The sequence below is a fragment of the Phodopus roborovskii genome, unplaced genomic scaffold (assembly GCF_943737965.1).
Source record: "Phodopus roborovskii unplaced genomic scaffold, PHOROB, whole genome shotgun sequence".
Taxonomy (NCBI): domain Eukaryota; kingdom Metazoa; phylum Chordata; class Mammalia; order Rodentia; family Cricetidae; genus Phodopus; species Phodopus roborovskii.
The window spans coordinates 6,116,946-6,133,876 of record NW_026126625.1 but is presented as its reverse complement, the minus strand read 5'-3'; the positions used below and the strand labels follow the sequence as shown (position 1 = coordinate 6,133,876).

At 53.5% G+C, this 16,931-nt stretch overlaps 1 protein-coding gene across 2 annotated transcripts; it reads left to right on the top strand.

The window, feature by feature from the left end:
* The first annotated feature begins 2,831 nt into the window (after positions 1 to 2,831).
* Positions 2,832 to 16,064, top strand: Furin (furin, paired basic amino acid cleaving enzyme). 2 transcript variants are annotated; one of them, XM_051206612.1, is made up of 16 exons: positions 2,832 to 2,979; positions 6,694 to 7,028; positions 7,397 to 7,495; positions 7,580 to 7,675; positions 8,066 to 8,194; positions 8,302 to 8,378; positions 9,142 to 9,230; positions 9,685 to 9,857; positions 11,626 to 11,838; positions 12,274 to 12,374; positions 12,480 to 12,583; positions 12,670 to 12,787; positions 12,896 to 13,075; positions 13,396 to 13,520; positions 13,630 to 13,737; positions 13,952 to 16,064. In XM_051206612.1, the coding sequence occupies exons 2-16, from the start codon at positions 6,852 to 6,854 to the stop codon at positions 14,542 to 14,544; spliced, it is 2,382 nt and encodes a 793-aa protein (XP_051062569.1). In that variant the 5' UTR covers positions 2,832 to 2,979; positions 6,694 to 6,851; the 3' UTR covers positions 14,545 to 16,064. The 2 variants fall into 2 exon arrangements, with proteins under 2 accessions (XP_051062569.1, XP_051062568.1); XM_051206611.1 differs by having other exon boundaries at positions 9,610 to 9,857.
* The last annotated feature ends 867 nt before the right edge of the window (positions 16,065 to 16,931 follow it).

The following is a 16,931-nucleotide window of genomic DNA, read 5'->3' as shown; positions in this document are numbered from 1 at the left end:
TAGTTGGCCTGTCATATAAAGGGTTTTTTTTTCCCAAAGTAGTTTAGCCAGAACTGGAAAGTTACTGTCTGGCGTGACAAGAACCTCACCGGGTCACCAGCAGCCAACAGGGAAGCAGAAGCACTCCGGATGGATCATGGGAGCTAGATGGTAAAGTATGGGCAGACTTTACCCTCTTTCGAATGACTTGAAGTTTTCATTATTGTATTATAGGAGCTATGGAAACACTACTAAAGATTCAGGTAAGAGAAAGCCAGCAAGCCAGCAGAAAGCTCGCCCATCCCTCCAGGGACAAAGGGACTAGGTAGATTTTAGCTCTACAGCTCTCTATAGTTAGTTAGAAGGATCGAGATCTGGCCCTTCCTCTTACCCCTGCCCCTCACAGCCCCACTCCTCACATCTCTACAGCTCCAGTCATTCCAAGTCCTAAGGAGTCTATAGAATAGTAAGTGGCACCATGGTGGGCTCCTCAGGAGTGTCAGAGGCAGCTGGCTTCCTGGGTGCTTAGGCTTCAGGTCAGTGGGCAGAGAGTGCTAAGGAGTCAATGCCTGCCTGCAGGGCTTGCTTCAGAAAGGTAAGGCATCCTCCCTCTAACTAAGCCGAGGAAGAAATGTATGCGAGCTTCCAAATGAGAGGACAGAGTGGAAGCAGGTGGGGGTTAAGCCAGGAAACTGCTCACCTGCCCAGTTCCTCCACAAATCCCTCTCCCTCAAGGAAGCGCCGGATTGTTTGCCTCTCAAGGCAGCATCAGCGGGGAAGGCTGGCAAGAGAAAACAGTCATGCCTGGGTTCTGGCTAATTCTTCCCTTCCAAACATCTACTGAGATGCTTCTGGGCCAGCCTCCAAGCATGGGTGGAACCACAGAGGCTTTCATTCTGGGGTCATCTTTCTTTTAGGTCACAGGACAATTGGGAGGGGCGGGGGGGGGGCTCCCTTGCTAGATAGGGCCAACCCTGTCCGTATTTCCCCTAAATGGGTGCTGTTGCTCACAGCCTGAGGAAGAACTCTGACTCACTTCCTGCCTCAGTCTCACCACAGGAACATTGTTCTTCCAACTGTGTGGTGTATGCTCGTAGGGGCTCTCCCCTTGTAGTCCCCACAGGTCCCGCTCCTTCTAAGAGAAAGTGCAGTCTGGGAGGAGGCAGAAGGACTTACAGATTTATCTCCAGACCTTGAGGACCCCCTGCCCTCTCATTTGGACAGTGTTTTTAAAGGTGCTCAAATTATAACAGATTTCATTAACTGCATACATATTTTCCATTTACAGAGGGGTAAACTGAGGCCCTGGGAATTTAAGGTGGGCACACTGTAAAATTGTGCCACAGGGATTTGAGCCCAACTTTGCTGAATTTATGTATGTATGTATGTATGTATGTATGTATGTATGCATGCTTTGGTGGCCTTAAACTTGTGGCCATTCTCCTGCCTCAGTCTCCCCAGGTCTGGGATTGCAGGCAAGTGCTATCACTTTTGGCTCCTTAGCATATTTAACCTCCCTGGGCCTGAATTCCATCCTCAGTAAAAACATCCTCTAATACAGAAAAGAAAGGTACCTAAATAACTGCTGTGTGGTCTTCATGGGGTTTGTGGTTCGCATGAAGAGATAGCACAAGGAGCTGCTTAGGATCGTGCCTACCTCGGTGGCATTTGTTTCTGTGACTCTACATAAATCCATGTTAAAGACACACAGGAGAGGACAGGAAAGGATTGTGTAGCCAGGTTATCTCACAGAGAGCAAGAAGGGATGGGCAGAGGCTGACGACCTTGGAACAACCCAGCCTTGGGAAGTTCTTGGCCCGTTTCCCCTCTTCTTTCTCAGCTCAAGCAGAATGTCGACCTCAGCCAAGTAGCACAGCCGTTTTCTAGGGCAGGAACCCAGGGAGGGAAAGGCTCTGACTGGTATATTCTAAGTAGTTTGGAGTGAAGCGCTGCCAAATCTGAGGCCTGCTAAGTTGTGTGACTTAAGGGAAATTATTTAAACTTTGTATGCCTCAGTTTCCTTATCTGTAAAGAGGGATTGATAAATCAGCCTGAACGGATTATGTGGATTAAAAAATGTACATAAGGAGAAGATAATGTGAACTGATTGGCTCAGTGCCTGGCTCTCCGTTGTTGCAAAAAAAAAAAAAATACATAAAAGGAGGTGGGCTATTTCTGTTTATCCACCTGTCTCATACAGAAGCAAATAAAACTGTGACTCCTCTAGCAGGAGGCGTGAGGGCCGCCCTTCCGCTGTGAGGTCCGACCTGGGAGTGGAGTTGCCTCAGTCAGGTCGGCCATCCCAGGGCTATCCCGGGACTATCCATAAACTCGGGCCGGGCCGGCGGGGAAGGAAGGCAGGGCCAGCCTGGGCTCTCTCCACGACTCCCGGCCCTTCCCTCGCCGTCTCGCCCGCGCACTCCCTGTGTGAGTCTCTGAGACCTCCTGCCCGGGGATTCGCGGGGCCGAGAGCCGAGCCCGGCGTGGACGGAGGGGCCTGGGGGTGGCACGCAGGAACCGCGCTCCCTGCCCGCCCCGCCGGCAGCCGTAGACGGGGCGCCCTAAGGCCGCGGGGCCCGCCGCGTGGGGCGCTCGGAACGCCCGCCCGGCACGGGCTGCGAGCGGGCCGGGCCGACTGCGGCCGCGGAGCGCGGAGGTGGCGCCGCGAGGGGGAGGGGCGCGGCGCGGAGGAGGAGGAGCCGGGGCCGCCGCCGCCGCCGCCGCCGCCGCCGCCGTGACAGCGGCCCGAGTAAACAAGCCGCGCCGCCGCGGCCGGGCCGCTGCCCCCGCCCGCGCCCGAGCCCAGGCCGAGCCTTGCCCTGGTCTCCGGCCGGGCCGAGGCCGCGCCGCCGCGCCTCCTCGCCTGCGCGCCGTGACGCCGCTGCCGGGCGCGGGGACCGCCCGAGCCAGGCCCCCGCCGCCGGGCTCCGCGCTCGGCCGAGGGGCACCCAAGCAGCCGCGGCGGTCGCCCGGAAAAGTTTCCCCACTCGGCTCCCCAGGGTAAGCGGCGAGGGCGCGCGGCCCGGGGCCGGGGAGGCGGCTCGCCGGGGAGCCGGGCCCGGAACGGGCGGGGGAGCGCGGAGCCGGGCGGCGCAGCCCCGGGCCTCGCCGGCCGCCGGGCTCTGGCCATGGGTTCCCGGCCGCCGCGGTGGGAGGACGGGAGCAACGCAGCCCACCTGAGCGCGGGGCTTGGGCCCGCGCCGGTACTTTTCCGCTGGGGCCAGGGCGAGCCCTCTGACCTCAGGAAACGCCGGCGGGGCCCCTGTTGGGGCGGGCTGGGCAGACCATTCCGCGGGTGCTGGGTGCTCACGCCTGCCCGCCGTCCTCCGGGGCCCCGGCGGCTCGGGCCTGTGCCCCGCGGGACGCGCTTCTGGTAGGACACGGGGTCCACGGCCGGCCCGCACACCTGTGCGGCCGGAGCAGTCGGGGGCGGGATCCGCGGGCGGGCGCGCGCAGGCCGGCTTGGGGAGGTCTGGGTTGCCTCCTGCCGAGGCCTGGCCGAGGCCCCTGCTGCCCCCGTCGGGTGGCTGATCGAGGGGCGGCCTGTTCGCCAGACAGGTCTGACGGCAGACCCCAGTCTGGTCCAGTGCCTACTTTCCCACCGCCCCTGGTCCTTGCGCCTGGGGGAAGCCGGCTTGACTTTCATCTCTCTGGGGCGCTGGGGTTCTCTCTGACTTGGGAAGTACCAAGGCAACACAGGTGATGTGGCCCAGTGAGGGCCTGTGGCTGCTGGCCAGGTGTGGACACAGCAAAGGAGAGTGGCCAAGCAGAGTCTGTTTGTTTTCTACTTTGGGCTTGTATCTAATATTTACATTTTTAAAAAGAGGATTCATTGGCTTAAAAAAAAAAGTTTGAAAACCGCTGGCTTAATAGTTTTTAACCACCAAGGAAACTGAGGCCCAGAAAGAGGAAAAGACCAGGCAGGGAGCAGTAGTTAAGCCGGGACTGGGAGTTAGAATTTTATGGGAATGTCAGTGTGCCTGTAACAGGACCTGACTTGGAGTCTCTGCTGGAAAGAGACCCGAGTGGGTTCCCAGCAGACTTCAGTGACTTTCTCTGTGGCTGTCTTAGCCAGGTCTCCGGGTACCAGGAAACAGCCGCCACACCTGGTGGTAGGTGCAGCTCTGATATCTGGGGTGGCTGTCTCTGTTGGCAGGTGTAGAGGGGGAGAAAAAGACTTTGCCCAAGAAAACTACTACAAACCGCACCATAGCTCAGTCTGTAGCCAGGCCTAAAGCTGAGTGCTGGGCAAGACTGACCCAGAGAGGCTAGAAATACATCCAGCCTCCTGGTTTGAGACAACTGGGACTCAGAGGGTGAGTCAGAGTCTGGGATGGGGGTGGGGAGAAGCCTGTTCATTCATTGTTCTCAGCTCTTAGTCCCATTCCTCTGTGTGTGTGTGTGTGTGTGTGTGTGTGTGTGTGTGCGTGTGTGTGTGTGTGTGCGTGCGCGCGCGCGCGCTCGCTCAAGAGTTGGTGGGGGTGATCCTCTGTCTTATGATGAGGCAGGGCTATCTGATGTCTGGAATCCATATATTACCCCTGCTTGTAGGTGAGGACACTTGGTGGAGGAGGCAGATCACCTTTCTTGGGCGTGGGGGTGCGATCCTGTCCTGTTCAGTTGTGCCTGGAGCTCAATTGCTTGCTTTTGCAGTGCTGCAGGGTAATTAAATAGTTGGTTAATCACCTTTAATGTCAGGCAGTTGTGGCTCCATCTACAGTTTGCTGGAACCTGAGCTAGACCCAGACAGACCCAGCTGTAATTTGGAAGCTAGGCAGGTCTCCCATCACTGGGCAGGGAGTCTGCCTGATGTCTAAACCCAAGAGGTTTTAGCTGTGACAAGAGAACAGGCCCTGTTTCCATACGATTTTGCCTCTAAACCCCACATCTTCTTACGTGGGGTCTTGGAGTCCCTTTACTCTTTAGCACTGGAGCACCTTGTTAGTCACACATAGTGGCTTTATCTCCCAGGGGGACGTAGAGCTGTAACTCCCAGGCATGTCTGTGAAGCCCTTTGGACTCTGCCCTTCGGGCATGGATTCTGCATTGTGAGTGTCTCCTGCCATCAGCTGTCAGGTTATTTTGGTGTAAACTGAAAATACTCCAGGAATTGTGTGTGGAGTCCCCTGAGCCTGTAGGGTGAGGTGGCAGCAGTGAGGGAGGCCTGTTGTAGGTCCTGGAGAATCAAGGGGTTCCCAGTGGCAAGCAGATCTGTCCCGCTCCCCAGAGCAGTGAGTCCTGAGGTCCCTTCTTTCACCATCTGGGGCTGGAACACAGGGATGGCAGGGGCATGAGGGTCCTTGGGCAGGCACAGAAGCTTGGCATTGACTCAGGGTACCCCAGCAGCCTACTGGAGTCTGTCCTAGCTCCCACCTGCCCCAGGAGCTTGGCTTGTGGTTAGTTGGGGACCCTTTAAGGGGACTGTTACGTGGCCCTGGTAGTGAGGTCTTGCTGTGTGTTTGCTGAAGGAGGAAAACAACACTCAGGACTATTGATTCAGCCTCACCTTGGTGCTCCTGGCACAGCAGCCAGCGCTTGTCCTGGCTGCCCGGCTCAGATTACGCAAGGTGGTGGGTCTGGAACAGGAGAAGGGGGCAGCTCTGGGCTCTGCCTCTAAAGATGGCTGTCATCTCAGTCCTAGAGAGAAGTGAGGCCTCAGGGATCCCTGTGCTCAGAGGGATCTGTGATTTCCCAGACCCTCCCAACCTAAGTCACCCACTCTTTTCCTCTCAGACTGAGTCTTTCCAAACACCCCCCACAGCGAACCTAATGAGTTTTTTAAAGAGCTAGCATGTCATTCTTTTATAAACTATACCTAAGTATTATGAGAACATGCAATAGCACAAAGAAAAAAAAATAGTGCTACTCATAATCCTGACCCTCTCCAAAGAGCCATTGTTAACATTTTAGTGTGTGTCCTTCCAGATTTTGTTTTGCTTATGTATAAATATGCATGTGTAGTTTTAAGAAAACAAAATGAAATCATGTGTACATGCCTTTTTATAATGTAGCTTTCTTTCTTTGGGTATTGTTTGTTTTTTTTTAGTTTGAATGACTCAAGTCCTGATTGTATTCTTAATGGAGAAAGGCTTGTGAAGGGAGATTGTGGGTCCATGTGCTTGCTTGGCTAACCTTTAGGGGTAGGGGCTGGATTCTTCCAGAGACAGTGTATGTGTGTGTGTCTGTCTGTCTGTCGAGGCTGGGGGGGGGGTTGTTCGATTACTTGAAACTGGGGTTATAAGCAGTTGTGAACCAGAACCCTGGTTTTCCACAGGAGCTACATGTGCTCTTAGCCACTGAGCCATCTCTCCAACCCTGACCATTGTTTTGGGGCTTTTTTGTTTTTGTTTCATTGTTGTTTTGAGACAGGGTCTCTTCCCAAGCCTTAAGCTTGTGAATTTGGATAGGTTGGCCAGCCAGCAAGCCCCAGGGATTCTTGTGTCTTTGCCCTGCTCCTGGTGCTGGGGTTATAGGCACAGGCTGCCAAGCCTACTTTTTTATGTGTTCCTGGGACTCCAAACTCAGGTCCTCATGCTTGAGCAGCAGTAACTGTCCCTGCTTAGCCATCTTTCCAGCCCGTCAGGTGTTTGTCTATTTTATCCACCTCCCTGAAACTCCTTTTAGCACCTGACTAAGCCTTGAAGACAGGAAGGACAGTATTAGTGTGTGAGGAGAACAGACTGACTTCTTCCTTTCTTCTTCTTGCTCCCTCAGAGCCGGCCCTCATCCTGCCCCCCAGCCCTGCCCATCTCGGCCCCATGCCCCCGCCAGTCAGCTCCGGGCCCCGGGCAGTGAGCAGACACGAGTTAGCCAAGGCCCTGTGACCAGGCCAGGGAGACGGGAGCTCTGGGGTCCCAGTCATCTGCCCCCCCATGGAGCTGAGGCCCTGGTTGCTATGGGTGGTAGCAGCAGCAGGAGCCTTGATCCTGCTAGCAGCTGATGCTCGTGGCCAAAAGGTCTTCACCAACACTTGGGCTGTGCACATCTCTGGAGGTTCAGCTGTGGCTGACAGCGTGGCACGGAAGCATGGGTTCCACAACCTGGGCCAGGTAGGCTTCTCACCTGGCCTATTGATGTAATTTCCCCTTGTGGTGGGGAGGGTAAGGGCAGGAACTTTTGTACCATAAAGTAGAGTTTGTCTTCCAGGGCATCTGGACAAGAAGGAGATTCTGGGTGGCTGGGAAGGGGTCTGTGTGTTAGTGGGCTTTTATCATAGGTCGCTTAGAAAACCCAGCACATCTCAATGAGGGTGTCCCTCTCTATCCCCTGCGTGTTCTCGTGGGTCTTAGGCAGAGAGCAGATGTCCCCCCCCACTTGTCTTTGTGAGCCTCCCCAGCAGCCTTGTCCACCCCCTTGTCTCCCTCCCCCAGGGACTGGCAGATGGAAGGCTCCTCTCAATCTCACTGCTTTATTGCAGATCTTCGGTGACTATTACCACTTTAGGCATAGAGCGGTGACAAAGCGGTCCCTGTCACCTCACCGCCTGCGACATAGCCGGCTACAGAGAGAGCCTCAAGTAAGTGTGGCCCTGGCCCTTCCAGCTGCCACTGCTTCTCTTCTGAGCTCTCCCACACATCTGTGCTGTCTGTGTCATTCTTAGGTAAAGTGGCTGGAGCAACAGGTAGCAAAACGGAGGACCAAGAGGGACGTGTATCAGGAGCCCACTGACCCCAAGTTTCCCCAGCAGTGGTACCTGGTATGCTGCTTCCTGGGGCTCTGGTCTTCCTCCCCACACCACTGTGAGGTGCTGTGAGTGGATGAGGCTCACTAACCCAGTGGCTCTCAACCTCCCTAATGCAGCCCTTTAACAGTTCTCCTGTTGTGCTGACCCCCAACCATAAAATTATTTTCCTTGCTACTTCATAACTGTAATTTTGCTACTGTTATGAATTATACTGTAAATATTTCTGGAGATAGAGGGTTGTTGAGAACTACTGCTCTAGTCCACCCTGCCTTCCCAGAATCTATACATTTCCAGTGGAAACCAGGAGTGGCATTTTAAGAGCTGGAATAGGTGTTGATTGGGGGTTTGGGATGGAATGGGTTCCAGATATTTGTAGTTATTATGGGCTGGCTGTCTCTGCAGTCTGGTGTCACGCAGCGAGACCTGAATGTGAAGGAGGCTTGGGCCCAGGGTTTCACCGGTCACGGCATAGTGGTCTCCATCCTGGACGACGGCATTGAGAAGAACCATCCCGACTTGGCAGGCAATTATGTGAGGAATGGAGGACAGTGGTAGTGGTCCCTGGGTGGGGTTTCTAGGGACTGTTCTGTTCCCTCAGTGTGGTTAGGGAGCCCCTGATGATGGCCCTGTTCTTACAGGATCCTGGAGCCAGTTTTGATGTCAATGACCAGGACCCTGACCCTCAGCCTCGGTATACACAGATGAATGACAACAGGTGAGAAATGTTAAGTGCCTGGTCTCTGAGCCTCTTCCCTCTTACCCATTAAGGACACAAGGGTGAGTCTGATGTCACGTGTCCCACCTAAATACTGAAGTCTTTCTGGACATGGTGGCATATTCCTTTAATCTAACCAGCACTTGGGAGGGAGAGGTTGGCAGATTCTGTGAGTTTGAGGCCTGGTCTACATAGTGAGTTCTAGGCCAGCTAGGCTACATAGTGAAACCCTATCTCAAAAAAATAAATAAATGCATTAATTAATTAATTAATTAAAATAAAAACCAAGATAGGGGTTGTGGCACACGCCTTTGATCCTAGCACTGGGGAGGCATAGGCATGAGAATCTCTGAGTTCCAGGTCAGCCTGGTCCACAGAGTGAGTTCTAGGACAGCCAGGGCTACACAGAGAAACCCTGTCTCAAAAAAAAAGAAAGAAAAGAAAAAGAAAAAACGCACAATTGAGTGTTTGTTTATAGTCCTGGTCTTCCAAGGAAGTTTTATTTTGGGGGGGACATGGTTTCCATATGTGGCCCTGGCTGTTCTGGGATTTGCTCTGTAGACCAGGCTGACCTCAAACTCAGAGATCCACCACACCAGGATCCAGGTCAGAGCAAAGAGGATGTTGGCCCCACAGGGAAGTACTGTGCACACACATGGAATGACAGATGTGGCTCAGGGTTCTTTCTGATCTTCCCACTCCTCACCCTGTATCTGCTGCACTCTGTCCGACCCCACCAATGCTGTGCTCTTGATCCCGGCAGGCACGGCACTCGGTGTGCAGGTGAAGTGGCAGCAGTAGCCAACAATGGTGTCTGTGGTGTAGGTGTAGCTTACAACGCACGAATTGGAGGTGGGTATGAGCCTTGGCCCTGGGTCCACATTGAAGGTGGGGGGGGCCTCTCTTGGAAGCTTTCTCTGCCTATCTGCCACCTTCCACGATGGATCTTTTGGCAGCATGCTAGTCTATGGAAAAGCTGGACTCTCATGCTAGTAGCATGATAGAGTGGGGTAGGGGCCTCTTAGCAGAAGTCTCTTAATCATATCACAGCCTTGGACCCCTTGCTCCTCTGAGGCCCAAGACTCTTTCTAATGAAGAATGTGTGGCTTGGGGAAAAGGGTACCCCCTTTCCTCTCCTTTGGGTCCTGCTCGTAAGAGGCAATGGTAGACAATAGACGGGAGCTTTCCCAGCACTGGCATCTCCTCTCTCTTGCTCCTCCTTGGGGTTCAGGCTGGCCTGTGCCTATGGGTGCCCCTGGCAGCTGGACCCATGCAGATCCCTTTTCCCACCCCCCTCTGCGGCCAGGGGTGCGCATGTTGGATGGTGAGGTGACCGACGCAGTAGAGGCTCGTTCGCTGGGCTTGAACCCCAACCACATCCACATCTACAGCGCCAGCTGGGGCCCTGAGGATGATGGCAAGACCGTGGATGGGCCAGCCCGTCTCGCTGAGGAGGCCTTCTTTCGGGGAGTTAGCCAGGTGAGGTGAGGTGGGGGTCCAGTGCCACCCTGGAAATCAGGCTGGCTGAGTTCTGTCTTTTCCATTTGCTCTCTTCCTTGTTTATTTTATTTATTCTTTTTTGTTGTTGTTTTTCTTTCTTTCTTTTCGTTTTCCAGGACAGGGTTTCACTGTGTAACAGCCTTGGTTTTCCTAGAGCTCACTTTGTAGACCTCAAAGTTGGCCTCAAAGTCACAGAGATCTATCTACCTCTGCCTCCAAGTACTGGGATTAAAGGTGTGAGCCACCACCTCTTGGCCCTTGTTTTTGAGACAAGGTCTTTTACGTAGTTCAGACTGGCCTGTAACTTGCCATGTAACCATGTAACCCAAGCTAGCCTGGAACTTAGTAATTCTACTGCTTCAGCTTCCTGACTCTTGAGATTACAGGTGTGCACCACCGTGCCCGACTCTTGTGTTTATTATTGACAAAAGTGTTAAAATTAAATGTTACAGAAGCCAGAGAAATGTCCCAGTAGTTAAGGAGCACTGACTGCTCTTGCAGAGGACGTGGGTATGGTCCTCAGAATCTACATGGTGGCTCACAACCATCATTAACTCCAGTTCCAGGGATCTGATGCCCTCTCCTGTCCTCTGAATGCACCAGACACATGTGTAATGCATGTACATGTATACAGGCAAAACACACAAATACAAATAAAATCTTAAATAATAAATTTTAGGGGCTGGAGAGATGACTCTAGTTAAGAGCACTAGTTGCTCTTCCAGAGGACTCAAGTTCAATTCCCGGCACCCATGTAGCAGATCACAACCGACTGTAACTCCAGTTCCAGGGAATCTGCACCTTCACACAGATTTATGCAGGCAAAATATCAACACACATTAAAAAAAATTAAAAACTAAATGTTATTAAAACATTTTAAGGAGTTGGAGACTGACAATGTATAAGTTCCTGATTTTTTTAAATTTTATTTATTTTTATTTTGTGTATGTAAATGTTTTAATGGCCTACATGTATGGGTGCCACATGATTGGGAGCCACCATAAGGGTGCTGAGACTCAAACCCAGGACTTCTGCAAGAGCAACAGGTGCCCTTAACTGCTGAGCTGTTTCTCCAGCCTGTTTTTTTTTTTTTTTTTTTTTTTTTTTTAAATTGGGGCAAGGATTTGCAATGTTACATTGAGTCTAGGCAGCGTATATGTTAGTTAGGCAGGTCCTCTGCCATGGAGCTACATCCCCAATATGAGACCATAGGTTTGATCTCAGCACCACCACAGGTAATAAGTGACAGGGTATAAGAGAGATGGCACACAGCTTGATGACCTGAGTTCAAGCCCCAGTACCCATATAAGTGTGGAAGGAGAGAAGCAGTTCTACACAGTTGTTCTCTGTGGGTACCATGGCATGCATGAACATATACATATAATAATTTTTTAGTTTAAATTAAGAGACAGAAAAAAACAAACCATGCATTATCCCATTCTGTGGGGATCCTCACTCTAAGCATTTTGTGGTGAACCTAGTCTAATTTGATTTTATGCACAGACCTAAGTACGTACGTACGTACGTACGTACATACATACATACATACATACATATATTTATTGAGCTATAGGGATCTTTGGGTGGATCTAAGAAATGAGCTCAGAATACTCAGAGATGGAGGGTCCCATCTTCCTAGACTGCTATAAGCATCTTCCTACTACACCTCCGTATCCCCTACCTGCCCTCCCCCCAACCCTGCAACCCATACCCCATCTTGAGTAACCTCAGCCCACTTTGTTCACAGGGTCGTGGGGGACTGGGCTCCATCTTTGTCTGGGCCTCAGGGAACGGGGGCCGGGAACATGACAGCTGCAACTGTGATGGCTACACCAACAGCATTTACACGTTGTCCATCAGCAGTGCCACGCAGTTTGGCAACGTGCCCTGGTACAGTGAGGCCTGCTCCTCCACGCTGGCCACCACCTACAGCAGTGGCAACCAGAATGAGAAGCAGATCGTGAGTCTCACCCAGGGCGGGGGCTGGGAAGGAAGGCTTCTTGTTCTCTGCACAGGGCTCCATGACCTCATCTGCCCTCATCCCTATGTGGTCAGATAAGAGTTGGTTAGGCCTTCTGCAATGTGCACAGTGAGCTGGTGGTTCCTCTTGAACTCTTGAGGGCTGTAAAACCATCTCTGAACTCCTGAGAAGTATAGGGTCTCCCTGATCGAGTACATGCCTTGTACTCCAACCTCTAATTGATTCACCTCATTCCTTGAGAAACTTGCTCCTGGGAGGGGCTGTGCGTGTTAGCAAGGAAGAAGATGGGACCCAAGTGTCTTTACTGATTCACCATGCCATCTGGGGTACCCAGGGCCTATAGCAGGACAGGCAGGTAGCTCCTTGACTCCCTCCAACATCCATCGAGGTCTCAACCCCTTTGTTTCCTGGCAGGTGACAACTGACTTGAGGCAGAAGTGCACAGAATCTCACACAGGCACCTCAGCTTCTGCCCCGCTGGCAGCGGGTATCATTGCTCTCACCCTAGAGGCCAAGTAAGTAGGCAGGCGACAGCCTACCCCTGCCAGTGCTCTGTGAAGGAGCTGTTGTCTCCAGCTATGTTCCACAAAGCCTGACCCTAGACTTTCCCTCCTTGACAGTAAGAACCTCACGTGGCGGGACATGCAGCACCTGGTGGTTCAGACCTCTAAGCCAGCCCACCTCAATGCTAATGATTGGGCCACCAATGGTGTGGGCCGGAAAGGTGAGGGCATGGTGACCCAGAGTTCAGGCTCTGAGATAGGGTGGGGCCTCTCTTGCATCCCTCTTGACCCTTCCCTGCCTCCACAGTGAGCCATTCGTATGGCTACGGGCTGTTGGATGCAGGTGCCATGGTGGCCCTGGCCCAGAACTGGACAACAGTGGCCCCCCAGCGGAAGTGCATCATTGACATCCTGGTGGAGCCCAAGTAATGACTGGACCTGAGTGGGAGGGAGTAGAAGGGGCCTGAGAGCTTCTGGGGTGGCCACGGGTCACTCCTGGCCTGCCGACCACTCACATGGTGCTTTCTGTACAGGGACATTGGCAAACAGCTAGAGGTGCGCAAATCCGTGACCGCGTGCCTGGGCGAGCCCAACCACATCACCCGGCTGGAACATGCTCAGGCACGGCTCACCCTGTCTTACAATCGCCGTGGTGATCTGGCCATCCACCTTATCAGCCCCATGGGCACCCGTTCCACCTTACTGGCTGCCAGGTGCTCATCATGTCCCCTTGCATCTCATTTCCTGGTTCGTTCTCCATCTTATCTCCAAGACTCTAGCGAGCAGCAGTGACACTTGAGGAGGGATAGCCATGTCCTTTGGGACTACCTCATCACAGGAACCCTTGCCTTAAAACCCATTTACCATACCATTTGTGTGTGTCCCCTTGTGAAATAGTCCCCTGGATAAGGACATCTGAGAAGCATCTCCAGTCTGAGGTTGCCCCATGGGGAGAGTAGGGTGTGTCCGGTATGTCATGGGCTGGGTGTGCCCTCTAGACCTCAGATGGCTACATGGAACTCTCTTCCTCCAGACCCCACGACTACTCCGCTGATGGCTTTAATGACTGGGCTTTCATGACAACTCATTCCTGGGATGAGGACCCCTCTGGCGAATGGGTCCTAGAGATTGAAAATACCAGCGAAGCCAACAACTATGGTATTGGAGGCACTTGGAGAGTGGAGGAGGGGAAGGAGAGCTGGTGGGCTCTAGGATGTTGACATAGTGCTCACACCCTGACCCTTGTCTCTTACCAACTCTGGAATAGGGACGCTGACCAAGTTCACTCTTGTACTATATGGCACAGCCTCTGAGGGGCTCTCTCCACCTGAAAGCAGCGGCTGCAAAACCCTCACGTCCAGCCAGGCCTGTGTGGGTCAGTAGTGGATGTGGTTGAGGCTGGGAAAGTTGGGGGGAATGGCGTTGGAGCAGTGGAGTCAGAGGGGACAGGGACATTCAGGCAGCTAAAGAAAAAAGGTTCCTGGGGACTGTAGGCCTGTAGAACCACCTGGACCTTGGGTGGAGGGCTCAATGGCTTAGAGGCCACAATCCATTTGACTAATGCTCACCCTCCTCTCTTGTGCTGGCAGTGTGTGAGGAAGGCTTCTCGCTGCACCAGAAAAGCTGTGTCCAGCACTGCCCACCAGGCTTCACACCCCAGGTCCTTGATACACACTACAGCACTGAGAATGATGTGGAGATCATCCGCGCCAGCGTCTGCACTCCCTGTCATGCCTCATGCGCCACTTGCCAGGGCCCAGCTCCCACAGACTGCCTCAGCTGCCCCAGCCACGCCTCCCTGGACCCTGTGGAGCAAACCTGCTCCAGGCAAAGCCAGAGCAGCCGAGAGTCTCGGCCTGAGCAGCAGCCTCCTGCACTGCATCCAGAGGTGGAGGTGGGGCCCCGGCTGCAGGCTGGGCTGCTGCCCTCTCACCTGCCTGAGGTGGTGGCCGGCCTCAGCTGCGTTTTCATCGTGCTGGTCTTTGGCACTGTCTTCCTGGTCTTGCAGCTGCGCTCAGGCTTTAGCTTCCGGGGAGTGAAGGTGTACACCATGGACCGTGGCCTCGTCTCCTACAAGGGGCTGCCCCCTGAAGCCTGGCAGGAGGAGTGCCCATCTGACTCAGAAGAGGATGAGGGCCGGGGCGAGAGGACCGCCTTTATCAAAGACCAGAGCGCCCTTTGACGAGCCCACTGCCCACCCCATCAAATTAATCCCTTTCTTGGGCACTTTTTAATTCACCAAAGTATTTTTTTATCTTGGGACTGGGTTTGGACCCTAGTTGGGAGGTGAGAGGGGCAGACACTGCTTCCTACCCTACCCTTGGGCCTACCTGTATGCCTGAGGTGGGGCCACAGGGGCCTCACCCCTACCATCCCTCCACGTGGAGAAAGGAGTCAAATCTTTAGGGCAGCTTCCAAGGCCCAGCTGGAGTTCCTGCGAGTGAAGAGGGACAGCCTCTCTCTGGGTCCTTGACCAGGCTGCAGCCCCGCCCCTTTCCTGCCCCTCAGAAAGCAATAATGGTCCCCATCCAGGCAACACAGAGGCTGGCCAGGAGGTACTTGAAGAAGGTGGTCACCTCTCCAAGGGCTTTTGCATCCCTGACCCTCTGGCTCATGGATGAGCCTCTGCAGAAGCTGCAGTTGTAGGAAGGGACCAAAGCAAAGCAGGCACTTTCCAGCGTGCCCATACTTACATGCTCTCAGCCTGCCTCTGCACTCCTGGCCTCCAGCCCGTAGCCAGGATGAGCTAGGCTGGTACGGGCCAAGCTGAAGCTCTGGGGCCCTTAAGCTGGTGTCCTGACCATCCTGTATGGCACCTTTGCCCCCTGTCAGGGCCCTGTTTTCTGAGCCCGGGGCTGCCTGGGCTGTTGGCACTCACAGTACCGGAGCCCCTGGGTGGGTGGTGGGAATGGACGGTAGCCCAGCCGGCTTCTCCCGCCTCCCACCCGATGCTGCTTTCCCCTGTGGGGATCTCAGGAGCTGTTTGAGGATATATTTTCACTTTGTGATTATTTCACTTTAGATGCTGATTTTTTTTTTTTTTTTTTTTTTTTTTTTTGTATTTTTAATGGGGGTAGCAGCTGGACCATTCACCTCCTCACACCCATGCCCATCCTGCCCTCCCCATGGCTGCCCAGCCCTGAGGTGTAGGGGCTGCAGCATGTTGCTGAGGAGTAGGGAATAACTAAGCCCCATGTCCTGAAGAGGCAGGCTGGCCAGGTGAGCTCTGGAAAGGGGGCCATGGTAGGAGGGTAGACTGACATCTGTGTTTCAAATGGGGTTGTGCCAAGGGCTTATGGGTTGCTGGCTCTCCGGTGCTGGGGTGGGCAGGTGGCAGCATCCAGCCCTTTCTAACACTGTGTCCTGGTGGAGAAAGCATTGCCTACGATCCCCTGAGCCCCTCTTCTGATGTGCCTTTTGCACCCCTCCCATTAGGACAATCAGTCCCCTCCCACCTGGGAGCCTGTTTTTCTTTTCCCCAGCCCTTCCTGGTACCCAGCCTACCTGCCCAGGGGTGCCCCTTCCTCTCCTGCCTACCCCTCGTGGCCATCCTGGCTGGTTTTGTAAGATACTGGGCTGGTGCACAGTGATTTTTTTTTTCCTTGTAATTTAAATGGGCCTGGTATTGTTGGTTCTATTTAATGGACACAAGATAATGTTAGAGGTTTTAAAGTGATTAAACGTGCAGACTATGCAAACCAAGCCTGGTCTCTGTCGTGTGCTATGCCCTTCCCAGGACTCTTTACTGTGTTCACCTGGGGGAAAGGATGGGAACTGGGGAGGCCAATTGGCTCAGTGGTGTCTTTACTAATGGGCCTAAGTCAGAAGGCTTAAATGTTTCCAAGGGGCCTCCTGTCTAGAGCAGGTGCACCAGCTTCCTGTGCAAGAATTCAGCAACTGGAGATAAGCCTAAAGGGTAGGGCAAGTGAGATGACCTGGCCACCAGCTACAGAGTGAGGTCTAAGGGGAGCCTGAATGAACCAAGACGATTGCTTGTTAGTATTGTGTGTGAGTGTATGTGTGTGTGTTAGTGTGTGTGTTGGGGAGGGTGGGCAGTCATCTTGACACAACCTAGTATCATCTGGAAGAGAAGCCTCAATTGAGAAACTGCCCCATCAGATTGGCCTGTGCGAGTCTGAAGCATTTTCTTGCTAGTGACTGAGGCGGAAAGGCACCGCACGCTGTGGGAGGCGAGTGGTCACCCCTAGCCAAGGGTTCTGGGGTGTTTATGAAAGCAGGCTAAGCTAGCCAGTGAGCAGTAATCTCCCATGGTTACTGGTTAAGCAAGCCCTGGCTTTCCTTAATAGTGGACTCTATCCATAAGTCAGATAAATCCTCTCCTCCCCGAGCTGCCTTTGGTTATGTGGTTATCACAGAAGTGGAGCTGGCTGTGGTGGCGTTCACCTTTAATCACAGCTTGGGACCCAGTGGCAGGCAGATCTGAGTTTGAAGCCAGTCTGGTCTACATATTGAGTTCCAGGGCAGCCTGGGCTACATAGACTTTTTTAAAAGGGGGAGGGGAATAGAGAGCACACTAGGGCTACATGGTTGGGGGAACCCTTGGGAAAA